We start from the raw sequence: 13,007 nt of genomic DNA, 5'->3' as shown, positions 1-13,007 counted from the left end.
TCTTTTTGCGAATACAGACTAACACGGCTGCTACTCTGAAACCAATAACTATTATGAATAACTAATGAAGCAAGGTTAAAAGAGCTAAATATAGTTTGGGATTCTGAAGGGAGACATGACTGTATGTGAAGAATTTAAAACCAAAGAGGGAGAGGAGTGGTTTAGAATAACCCAAAGGGCTATAAATAGGAGTAATGAAATTTTAAAATGAGCAAACGGAAATTGCCTGGGCATCAGGAAAGATTTTCATGAAGCTGTGTAAGTTAGCATTTTGGACCTGATCAGTACTTACTGTGGCTTATAGATATCTCTGTTCACATCATCTGAATGCCCACCAAGAAGCATCCTTCTTCTTCCTGTGCCCAAACAACATATCACCACGCACTGCCAACTTTAACCAGTTTCTTGGGTGAGCTTGGTGATGACTGCAGGATGGGCAGCAGTAACTGTCAGATAGTATTTTTCATGGACTGACTGTATTTCTCTCTCTGTCTCCCCATACTTGTTGCATGGGGTGAAGACTGAGGCTTTCAGGGGGTTCCCACCTCCTAATAGAATGACCCTGGTTTATCTCCTTCAGCCAATACGTTTTGGACTTGCTGCCTGGGTGTGTGATAATTGTGTTTGCAATGTCATTGCTGTAACCCATGTTGGGAAGGGATTTTGATCCCCACCTTAGCTGCACAAGTGTGCTTTGCGGTAAAGAAGTCACCCACAGAATTGACGAGACTTGAAATATTTAATTTGCCTCTCCTCTTCTTTGTCAGGAACCATGAAGTGTCGCTTTGCTGCCAGCAACTTTCTGTACTCCCTCTTGGTCTTGGAGCTCATCTGTTTGGGTAAGTAAAGTTTCTCTCTGTTCAGTTATCCTTTCCTTTTCCCTGACCCATCTTTCTATTTCAAGCTTTGTGGTAGCACTGAAACAGCTTAACAGTTGCATGTCTGGAGGTTTATCTCTGGGGGTCAAAGGCTTCATCTTTCTACCGAGTATGTGATCTCTCTAGCCAGCTATACTGTGATTGAAACTATTGTTAGATAGATGCCTTTGAGAAAAGTCACAGAAGAAACCAGCCACGACTCCAGAAAACGGAGGCTGGGCAGTACGTAGATGCTAAGCGCTGTAGGCCAGGGACTGTCTTATGTGTTTATATGCATAGTATGATGGGGCCCGGCTCTGTGATTGGGGTCCCTAGGCACTACCATAAGAATATAATTGTTATATTGGTGGAGATCAGTTCTGATTGATTCTGTCAGTTGTTGATAGTTGATGCTTATCTGCCAACAGGGTCTGCTGTAAAAGTAGTCCCAAAAGAGAATCAGGACCTGCAGTTTTCTCAGTTTCACACTGTGATATGTTAGACTGAGAGAGGGAAATATGTTCCCTTATGAAAATAAGACCTACTTAGAAACTACATGCAGTGTGTACCTTGTTTGTTGCATATTGTTCTGCTGGAAGGTATTGGATGAGGGGTCAAAATCCTTGCAGACTTTCATGCATTACAGATGCATGGAGCCCTGAGCAGATGCAAAATTTGTATCCACATCCGATCTGCAAAAATGGTCCATGGCTATAAAGTGGCTACCCGCGGATTTGCAGGGCTCTATAGGTACGTGCCAAACCAGCTGGCAGCTCCTGGGGGCAGTTTTTGTACCAATGTTGGTAGTGGGTGTTTACTCTCTGTTCATGCACTGTGGACCAATTACATCCCAAATATTGTATGCTATTCTGTCGCAGCCTCCCGCTGACCAGTTTTCAGATTTAGAGGGCAGCACTAAGGATATGTCTGCACAGGGATAAAAACCTGCGGCTGGCCTGTCTGCTGACTCTGGCTCGTGGGGCTGAAAAATTGCCATGTGGCTGTTTGGACTCAGGCTGGAGTCTGAGCTCAGAGATCCTGCCAGGGTGGAGGGGCCAAGAGCTCAGGGTCCAGCAATTTTTAGGCCCTGTGAGCCCGAGTTTACTGTGGGGCTTTAACCCCTAAATGATACTAGAAAGAACTGTAGGTTAAATCCTTCATCATCTGGCATGTGGGAGAGTGTTAAGTGTATTATACCCATTGCCTGCCAGCGTGAGGCATGATGCAAGACAATCAGCTGAGCTGTTGAACATGGCCATTCATGCTTAAGGAGGGAACTTTGGCTAGGGTGGTGAGAGCTCCCCCACAGATTTCAGTCTGTTTTACCCAGGGGCTGTCGTGCTTCAGCAGGCTCATTCTCACTCCGGTGTGGTTCTCCTTGGACACGCCACACACGTTTGGTAGCCAGACTGTGCTGGCAGCAGAACTCAGGCTGGATGCAGAGCACCTGAGGATCTGGCCCACTGACTTCATCTTTGTGAAACAAACTTGCAAGCAGTTTTACATCTCTAACATTCAACAAACCAAAGTACTGAGATAAATAAGTGAGGTGACACACTGCCACAGGGTGACTGGCCCTTTTAAGAGGGAGCAGGGCCTACTGCCCTTGTGGTTCATCCTGACTGTCCCCCAAGTAGGCTGACGAGAGCACACCTAGGTTCTGTCGGAGGAGACTAGGAGAGTCCGAGTCCGAGAGGAGTCCGAGGTAGGAGATACCTGTCTGAGTGCAGACCTAGAGAATCAGGAAGTGGTAGGTGAGAGCTGCTGGAGTAGAAAAGGACAGAAGAGCAGCAGAGAGCTGTCAAGAGGTGCTTGGGAGAAAGCTCCAAGGGACCCAAGAGAGAGGATTTCTGATGAGACCTGGAAAAGAGCTGCTGTTTGCAACTGACCAAACTTGGAACCTGACAAACAGCAGGCTTGGGCAGTGGCCCTCTGGGAAAAGGGAAGATTCAGCTTGGCTGGGGGAAGCTGAGCCCAGAAGCAAGAGGGTTGTTGCTGGAGGATGGATCCCCAGTGCAGGCATAGAAATGACAGGCAGGGAGGCCTGGGTAGTGCAACACTGCAGGAGGGGGAGCCCTGTGGGTGAAGACCTGAGTGGGGACCTGCAGGAAGAGCCCGGGAACAAGAGCTTGGTCTACTAGGAATGTTCCCTGAGCCAGGGTTGGAGACTCAGGCCAGGAGGCCTGGGGAGTGGAGCACTAGGGAGAGCTCATTGCAGGGAGATAGTGGTAGAAGAGTCAGGCGATTGGTCCCTTTCAGCGGGAAGGCTGGAGTATGGGGCCCAGGAACAAAGTACTGCTATTGACTCTTGGATGGGCGATTTGGAGGCCATGACTGGGGCAAGGAATGGAAAATCTGCCATGTTTGTATCTGCTTACTGTGGGAGTTGGAGAGTGGTTTTACTATAAGGGAATTACTGCACTCATGTATATGAATAAATTATGCCCAGAAGCAGGCTTTGTGTCAACCACAGAGAGACTATGTTCCTTCTGTGGACAGACAAAAAGGGAAACTGAGGCTGGGTGCACATGTCATTCTGCAGCCTGCCTCTATAGGGTGCCCCCAGCAGTGCTGCCCTCCTTAAGGACCCAGACAATAAGATTATGTCCCTCTGACTGCTGTCTTGTTTTTCTCCTGCACTTCAACTCCAGCATGATTTTAGTAGCTCCTCTCCTCACGATTTCCTAGAATTGGGTTTAAAGGGATTACAAACTTTCAGATTGTGCACAGCGTGAGTTCTAGCTCTCCATTCTCAAAAGAGTCCCCACTAAAAGCTTCTGAGACCTGAAAGAGCAGTGAGACAAGGAATGTGGAGGAGGAGGCTCAAGAAATACAGAAATGGCTCCCCTACCTCAACCAATTTGAGGAATCTGGAGGTGCGCCTCTGGGAGCTTCTCATTCTGTCCAGTAGAGGGCAGGGACTGGGCTTTCTCTAGTCCTCTCTTTAATCCCAATACAGCCAGTTGTGCTGGAACTGTTATCAGTCATGGTAAGTATCCCTTTAGCTTTGTGTCTCTCAAAAGTTAATATCACTGACTGTGTAGTACATATCTAATACTAAAGCAATATTATCAGGGTGGAGGGGCGGCAATACCATTGGCACTGATCACTGAATTGCTTTTCATTTCAGTGTATCGTCTTTGAACATCACATCTTCTACCTTCCTGAATAGCCACATGATCTACCTGCATGCTCCTGCACCGCAGGGTTTGTTAACAATACTGTAAGAAACACATCTCAAAAGGGAGCAAGCACAATATGGGAGACTTCCCCATCACCTCCGCCCCACAAATTAAATTGAAGACCCCACCCTGCTTTTTCGGAAGGGGGCTGGTGGGAGTGGAGGTTGATTTAAGTGAGGGAAGGGACTTCTAGCTGAAGCCAGCAGTGGTGGAAATCTCTAACATACTCAAGTAGGAAGGAATTAGCTCAAAATTTTCAAATGTGGATACCTAAATACAGGCACTTACACCTATATGTAGAAACTTAAATATGTGGCATGATTACCAGAGGTGCCCAGCCCCCACAAATTGTCCTAGCAGACAAGCGTTCACATCACAAAAAGACACTCCTAAAAGGACCAATAAACAGGTTTCCGCCCAGCAAAATTCTCAGCCCCCTTTCCCAGTTTCCTACTGTGACAACCGTCATCTTAATCGTAACTGGGAACCTCCAGAGAAACAAGCAGAAGCCTCTACAGCCTGAAGTAATGCACTAAGCCCCAGAGCTGGGACTGTAACAGACTCCTGTCCTCTGTGGATCAAGCCCAGAGGGGAATGTGCGATGCCCAGTGAACATTAGCATGCCTGCTAACTTCTAGAAATTCCAAACTGTCCCTTAGCAGGGCAGAAATGGGAGAGATTTGGGGGTAGCATTGGCTTTCTCACTTCTGGTCCAGACTGAGAATTTCTAGCCAGGAAGCCTTTCTTTAATGGTGTTACGAATGGTGTTGTCCCGTCTAAACTAGGAAATAATTAATCTTCAACCCCAGTGGAGGAGGGGCTGGAGGAAATCACTCTCCAGTAACAACACTTGTTAGCAACAGAGGAGCATTTTCCTTGGGTAGATAGAGTCAAAAGCCTTTTCCAGTAAGAGGGGCACAGGGCCTCTCAGTTAGCCATTCGTTCTCATCTACCCCGATGATCTTGCGGTAGGTAAACACTGTGCTGAAGGAGTGTGGGGGGAAGGGAAAATACTGTTTCTTCCTTCTGATGTTTATTTGTCTGTGCAGCAAGATTAAAGGGTGAGTAAATAAAACTTAAAGGAAATTAAAACAAGCAGACAAAAGGCTAATATGTAAAGTGGAAGTCAACAGTAGCTACACAAGAGTGGGACCATTACCACTGCGTGTGGCAGCACTTTCTCCTCACTGTTTAAGTAGACTTCAGCAAGAAGATTATTAAACTAATTGTTTAATATAGTCCATGCAGTAACATCCATTCCTTAACTGTGAAACAAAAAAGCACAAGAACAAATCCACACAGACACACCCCTGGAGCCCCAACCTGGGGTATTCTATCTGCTACCCAAGATCCATAAACCTGGAAATCCTGGACGCCCCATCATCTCAGGCATTGGCACCCTGACAGCAGGATTGTCTGGCTATGTAGACTCCCTCCTCAGGCCCTTCGTTACCAGCACTCCCAGCTATCTTCGAGACACCACTGACTTCCTGAGGAAACTACAGTCCATTGGTGATCTTCCTAAAAACACCATCCTAGCCACTATGGATGTAGAAGCCCTCTACACCAACATTCCACACAAAGATGGACTACAAGCCGTCAGGAACAGTATCCCCGATACTGTCACGGCTAACCTGGTGGCTGAACTTTGTGACTTTGTCCTCACCCATAACTATTTCACATTTGGTGACAATGTATACCTTCAAATCAGCGGCACTGCGATGGGTACCCGCATGGCCCCACAGTATGCCAACATTTTTATGGCTGACTTAGAACAACGCTTCCTCAGCTCTCGTCCCCTAATGCCCCTACTCTACTTGCACTACATTGATGATATCTTCATCATCTGGACCCATGGAAAAGAAGCTCTTGAGGAATTCCACCATGATTTCAACAATTTCCATCCCACCATCAACCTCAGCCTGGACCAGTCCACACAAGAGAGCCACTTCCTGGACACTACGGTGCTAATAAGCGATGGTCACATAAACACCACCCTATATCGGAAACCTACTGACCGCTATTCCTACCTACATGCCTCTAGCTTTCATCCAGATCATACCACTCGATCCATTGTCTACAGCCAAGCGCTATGATATAACCGCATTTGCTCCAACCCCTCAGACAGAGACAAACACCTACAAGATCTCTATCATGCATTCCTACAACTACAATACCCACCTGCTGAAGTGAAGAAACAGATTGACAGAGCCAGAAGAGTACCCAGAAGTCACCTACTACAGGACAGGCCCAACAAAGAAAACAACACAACGCCACTAGCCATCACCTTCAGCCCCCAACTAAAACCTCTCCAACACATCATCAAGGATCTACAACCTATCCTGAAGGACGAGCCATCACTCTCACAGATCTTGGGAGACAGACCAGTCCTTGCTTACAGACAGCCCCCCAATCTGAAGCAAATACTCACCAGCAACCACACACCACACAACAGAACCACTAACCCAGGAACCTATCCTTGCAACAAAGCCCGTTGCCAACTCTGTCCACATATCTATTCAGGGGATACCATCATAGGGCCTAATCACATCAGCCACACTATCAGAGGCTCCTTCACCTGCGCATCTACCAATGTGATATATGCCATCATGTGCCAGCAATGCCCCTCTGCCATGTACATTGGCCAAACTGGACAGTCTCTACGTAAAAGAATGAATGGACACACATCAGACGTCAAGAATTATAACATTCAAAAACCAGTTGGAGAACACTTCAATCTCTCTGGTCACTCGATCACAGACCTAAGAGTGGCTATACTTCAACAAAAAAGCTTCAAAAACAGACTCCAACGAGAGACTGCTGAATTGGAATTAATTTGCAAACTGGATACAATTAATTTAGGCTTGAATAGAGACTGGGAATGGATGAGTCATTACACAAAGTAAAACTATTTCCCCATGGTATTTCTCCCTCCCACCCCACCCCCCACTGTTCCTCTGATATTCTTGTTAACTGCTGGAATTAGCCTACCTTACTTGTCACCATGAAAGGTTTTCCTCCTTTCCCCCCCCTGCTGCTGGTGATGGCTTATCTTAAGTGATCACTCTCTTTACAGTGTGTATGATAAACCCATTGTTTCATGTTCTCTGTGTGTGTATATATAAATCTCTCCTCTGCTTTTTCCACCAAATGCATCCGATGAAGTGAGCTGTAGCTCACGAAAGCTTATGCTCTAATAAATTTGTTAGTCTCTAAGGTGCCACAAGTACTCCTTTTCTTTTTATAATCCCAATGGGATATTTACAGGTTCACAGCAAGAAAAGGAGACTGCTCTGCTGTGGACCCTCCCCCTCCCCCCCCCCCCCGAAATCCTCCTCTCTCCTGCTAAGCTAATGATGTTAGCAGCAGTTTGGCTCATTTCTCACATGTGCAAAAACGGTTAGTGACAAAGGGTCAACAAGATCAGCAGCAGCCCTCTAAAATACCCACCTGGCAAGCTAACAATGTAACATAATACAGATCCCAGGCACCGTGAGAAGGCTCCCAAGCGTCACACCAAGGCTTAGCTTTTCAAGCAAGTTGTTTTTGTCTGTACTTAAACAGGGCCCATGTGGTAGCCGTAAAAGCAGAGTGGTAGTGTCCAGCTTTTTGGGAAAGCTGATGTGTCGTCAATGCTGGGGATATAGGAGAAGCAACTCCTGTTCCTCCCTAGTGTATTGTTGTCTGGAGGCTCAGTGGCTCTAATGTTGCTGCCTAGAATAAGCTTGTTGTGATCTCTGTATCGTCATGTCAGGCATGGGTGCTGGAACTAGGAGTGCCAAAGGTGCTACCCCCTGGCCTTTAGCGGTTTCCATTATATACAGGGTTTACAGTTTGGTTCAATGGCTCTCAGCACCCCCACAAAACAAATTGTCCCAGCACCTCTGATGTCATGAGCCTGCTGCAAATGGTGCAGGGTCATGTCAGACTCAAATAAGTTTCAAGTGGCTGCTTATCTGTTGTTAAAGCGTATGGCGCCACCCCAGAAAAATTGGGATTGGTGCAGGAATAATTGGTGGGGTGGAAACTCTTTGTATGGGGGTTTGTTTGCCTGTATGTGACTCTGAGAAACAACAGCAAGCATGTCTCCCTTTGATAACACCGCACACTTAAAGTAACTATTGTTTCCCCATTAAGACATAGTAGCAAAAATAAGAGCTACATACTCAGCCCAGATTAAGTCCCCTTTGTGCCACTCCAGTGAGGATTTAAAGATGACCCAAAGGGAAAGAACAGGTTTCCCTCAGGAGCATAAAGCCTGCATACTTGCCTGACACCTGCTTCCTTTCACATTGGCCACAGGCAAGGGCATGGCCAGGGATGGGAGAAGGGATGGTCAGGAGTGCAGTCCCTGCCAGCCATCCCCGTTAAGTAGAATGCTCTCTAGATCAGGGGTTCTCAACCTTTTTCTTTCTGAGGCCCCCAACATGCTAGGAAAAACTCCACAGCCCACCCATGGCACAACAATTGTTTTTCTGCATATAAAAACCAGGGCTGATGTTACGGGGTAGCAAGAAGGGCAATTGTTAGTGGCCCCATGCCACAGAGGGCCCCACAAAGTTAAATTGGTCAGGCTTTGGCTTCAGCCCCTGGTGGTGGGGCTTGGGGCCCTGGGCTTCTACCCCACAAGCAGGGCTTTGACTTTCCACCCTGGGCCCCAGCATGTCTAATGCTGGCCCTGCTTGGCAGACCCCCTGAAATGTGCTCACAGCTGTCCAGAGGCCTGGGAACCCTGGTTGAGAACTGCTGCCCTAGAGGGCTCTAACATGCTCTGGGGGCCTGTTTATCTCCTGGCTGGCCCCAGTATTTAGGGGAATGGAGAGGTGCTTTACAGCCACCTTTGTTGCCTTCTCCTGAGCGCTGTGCCTACCATGAGCAGCTGAGAATCGAGCCTATATGTATATATTTAAATTGATTCCAAATGGTTTCCAGATGACTCCTGTTCTCAGGCTCTGTATCTCTGACTTACATTTATTTGTATCCCAAATCCGCCCCCCCCCCCAGCACTTCTTTTTCCTTCTCATCTGAATTTTGACAGCCCATCTTCTTGGGGACAGGCATCATGTCAGAGACACAACTCACTCTTTATACTGGGATGCACAGAAGAAGAGAGAAGTCATGTTTCAGGACCCCACCTCCTTGCCCTTGTCCTGTCTATCCCAGGTTCCTATCCCTGGGGTATCTAAGCATCATAGCTGGATCACAGATGGTCTGTGATCTGACTGATCAAATACATCAAACATCCTGATACAGCTGGTTTAGAAGCTGTAACCATGATTTCTAATGTAGTGTATAATATAAATAAGGCATCATGCGAATCAAGACGAATCTCCTCTATAAAGCCAAGGCCACTCAGTCTTTAGAAAAACTGCCCACTAGGGGCTTGAAATGAAATGCCTGTTATTCAGAGGTCTGCTTTGTATGTGGCAGGTGATCTCAGAAAGCTGCTGCCCAGCAGGGCATGCAGAGACTTTAGTGGTCGATTATCGGCAAGTACTTTCAACTACTATTTTAAAAAATTGCGTGGCCACAGAGAAGGTCTTTTTGGTTTTGTGAATTTTATCTTCCGCCTTGTAACCTCCCACCCTGGAACACCAATCAGTGCGTGCTGACTTCCAACCCTCCGGAAGAGTAATTAGCATTGAATGAACCATTTTGTCTGTGTGTGTTGTTACTTTTCCAGGTGCTTAGTACTGGAGTCCTCAAGGCACTTCACAAATACTGATCCTGTAACCCTCCCTATGCTCCTGTGAAGTAGCCATGGGAAAAGCATTATCCCTATTTTAGGGAGAGGGTAAGTGACACAGGAGGTGACTGTGGGAGCCCAGATGAGTGAGTACGTAGGTTTCCCAACTCCATTCCTGTATGCTAAATGCTTGATGCCTCTTAGGTTGCTTTTGTTTCCGTATTTCTAGAGGGTGAATTTTGGCACTTTGGAAAGTGTGCATCCGAAAGCACCAGCTAGGACCAGGCACATCAAAGCTTCCAACACAGATCTCTGAGCTGCTGGAGCAATTTTTGTAGCAGGAGTGCCGAGAACCTTTGAACTAAACTGTCAACCCTGTATATAATGCAAATTACTTCAAGTACCTATAAGCACCTATAAGATCTCTGCCCCTTCACTTCATTGCAGCCCTAGGCTGGGAGCCTCTCCCAAGCTGTCTGTCTGTCGTGCTCACTTGTGCGGGGATGTCAGACACTTGGGAATAGACTGAAAGCACCAAACTTGTTTTGGCTGGTGTGACAACCTGAATTTGAATCCAGTCTTCAAAGAGGTAAAACGCTGATGTTAGCTATTGCCCCCAATCCCTTCTCCACTCTGTATCTTTAATCTGTGAGTGCTAAATCCTCCTCTTTGCCCATTTTTCTTTCCTGTTATAAGTTTGTGACCTTAAGGCTGCTAAGGCTTTTTGTTTTCCTTCCAGTTCTCTCTCACTACAGGTTTTGGCAGCTTGGCAATACATCACGTTCCTGCAAACACACGATTGTGAGCTTTTCTCACTCCAGTTGCCCCTTTGCCCTTTACTTCCAATGCTAGCAATTCACCATTCACTGCTATAAACATCCCCAAACTCAGAAACTGAAATCAGTGCACCTTGTTCAAGCTACTTGGTCCTTCCCAGAATCATTATTTCTGGATTTCTTTTTCTTTTAGTTTTTGCTGTGTAATGAACCAACAGAAGAGGGCAACAAAAATGATTAGGGGGCTGGAGCACATGATTTATGAGGAGAGGCTGAGGGAACTGGGATTATTTAGTCTGCAGAAGAGAAGAGTTTGGGGGGATTTGATAGCTGCTTTCAACTACCTGAAAGGGGGTTCCAAAGAGGATGGATCTAGACTGTTCTCAGTGGTAGCAGATGACAGAACAAGGAGCAATGGTCTCAAGTTACAGTGGGGGAGGTTTAGGTTGGATATTAGGAAAAACGTTTTCACTAGGAGGGTGGTGAAGCACTGGAATGGGTTACCTAGGGAGGTGGTGGAATCTCCTTTCTTTGAGGTTTTTAAGGTCAGGTTGACAAAGCCTTGGCTGGGATGATTTACTTGGGGATTGGCCCTGCTTTGAGCAGGGGGTTAGACTAGATGACCTCCTGAGGTCCCTTCCAACCCTGATATTCTATGATTCTCTGAAACCAGTACTTCTCTCCGGTTAAGTGGCAACCCTTCCCTGCTCCTTCCCATCTTCTCCATCAGGCTAAGGCCAGCATCTGTGTCCATCAGTCAACCTCTTCTACTGGCAGGACAGAGTACCCAGTGTTTATACCTCCTACTCCTATCAACACTTCATGGATGTTGTTGTAAGCTCACAAACTATGACATCACAGCTGATCAGCCAATGGAAAGACTTGATCTAGGGTAGCTACCTGAGGTGAGAACCAAGATACTAGTTGGGGAGAGATAAATGTTTCCTTGTAACTGATTTCACAGGTATTTTGGGAGCATGTAGGAGCAGTGTAATGAGGGTCCTGTCTCCCTCTGGTGGCTGGCCCTAGTGACCCTATAGCTGCTACTCACAGCTAACGGAGTTCTCAGTGGTAGAGCCCTATGAGGTGGTGGTTTATTTTGTTTGTTTTTTGGAGTGAGAATGCAGTGCTGATGATCCTAGGTTCAGTCCCCACTGACTGTGGTGGCTGTCAGTGCAGCAGGCATTGTTTGTTGCGAGAGCACCAGGGAACAACAGATACTTCAGCTGTAGGATGTCTCTAGTACAGATCAGGCATCGAGAGGTGGGCCCATGGAGATAAGGAGCTGGGGTGGTTGGGGGAAATGGAGGCCATGAGCCTCCAAGTTCAGAGGCATGCAAATGTATAAGGGATCTAAGCACACAGCTCTCCTTTCATCCTGTGCGTGCAGCTAGCATAGAGCCTGGAGGTTTCTTAAGAATGAGTCCTATCAAATTTGAGGTGAAACTAATACATTTCTACAGAAACTTATTCGGGTTCCATGGAAAATACTTACAGTAAGGATATTCTTCTCGGTTACTTACATAGGGTTTTTGTAACTGTGTAACTAAAGAATTTTATAGCAGAGTCACTTCTCTACAGAGTTGTTCAAAAACCCTATAGAAAAGGTATAATTGTTTTATCACCTTCTACTTTTCCCTAAGGGACATTCAGGAGGAAGGTGAAGCCAAGAAAACTGCAGAAAGGTGAATTTGGTGCACAAGCAGGACGCTCTTGTCTCAAAATGAGTGTGGCCTTGCTAGTCCATGCAACTAGAGGGCACTAATGATCCTTGGGTGGCAACTGAGTGTGTTGAAACGTCCCCTGCTGCCAGGATGCTGGGATGCTAGTGAACAGAGTGTTGAGGAAGCAGGCAAGAGCTAGGAAAGCAAGTGTAAGCTGTTGCTAAGCTTTGCAGGAAGACAGTTCTTCACAGCCATTCTCTGCTGAATTAGCAGTTGGCTTGCTGGAGAGTGGAAGTTCTGTTCCTCTTCTCAATTTCATTGTCACTATCGCCTGACAATGAAATGCCCAGAATTTCATTGTTTTCTCTCTTGAGTTTTCCAGCAAAGAAATATCAATCCCCAAAGTTGAACTCTCCAGGCATGACTTTTTTGGGTGCCTGATGGCTAGGCTCTAGTCTGCAGGCTCCAACGTGCTCCTGAGACATATGCTTCTGTCTATCCACCTGTCTCAGACGTACACAGCCAGGATTTGATGGGCTCAGCATGGCTGTCAAGGCATCTCCCTGTTGGCTTCTCTTTAGCCCTATGTCCTGGCCCTATGTCTCTTTAGCCCTATCTGGCCTATGTCCTTCTGAATGCAAGCTCCTGCCTGTGGCGTCCTCCCTAGGAAGGCATGGAGAGCTTGTATTTAACACTACAAAATTATTTTTATTTAAACCTGATATAAGTTTAACACAGCAGCCACTAGGGCCTGGCGTTTACTGCAGCACCCTGCATTTCAGATCCCTGCCTTGCAGCTCCTTACAGATTTGCCAACTCCTGTGCTTTTGTCACAAGACTTA

General features: G+C 46.7%; 1 protein-coding gene across 2 annotated transcripts in view; it reads left to right on the top strand.

The window, feature by feature from the left end:
- CDH23 (cadherin related 23) overlaps window positions 1-13,007 on the top strand; it is a 555,581-nt gene that overhangs the window by 26,478 nt on the left and 516,096 nt on the right. For both annotated transcript variants that reach the window (XM_043519492.1, XM_038408394.2), the window contains one exon: window positions 768-839. In XM_043519492.1, coding sequence (XP_043375427.1) covers window positions 773-839 — 67 coding nt within the window. In that variant the 5' untranslated portion in view covers window positions 768-772. The remainder of the gene's footprint in view (window positions 1-767; window positions 840-13,007) is intronic.

This window comes from Dermochelys coriacea, chromosome 7, assembly GCF_009764565.3.
Source record: "Dermochelys coriacea isolate rDerCor1 chromosome 7, rDerCor1.pri.v4, whole genome shotgun sequence".
Taxonomy (NCBI): domain Eukaryota; kingdom Metazoa; phylum Chordata; order Testudines; family Dermochelyidae; genus Dermochelys; species Dermochelys coriacea.
The sequence above is the reverse complement of the archived record's forward strand: the minus strand, read 5'-3'. Positions and strand labels throughout refer to the sequence as shown.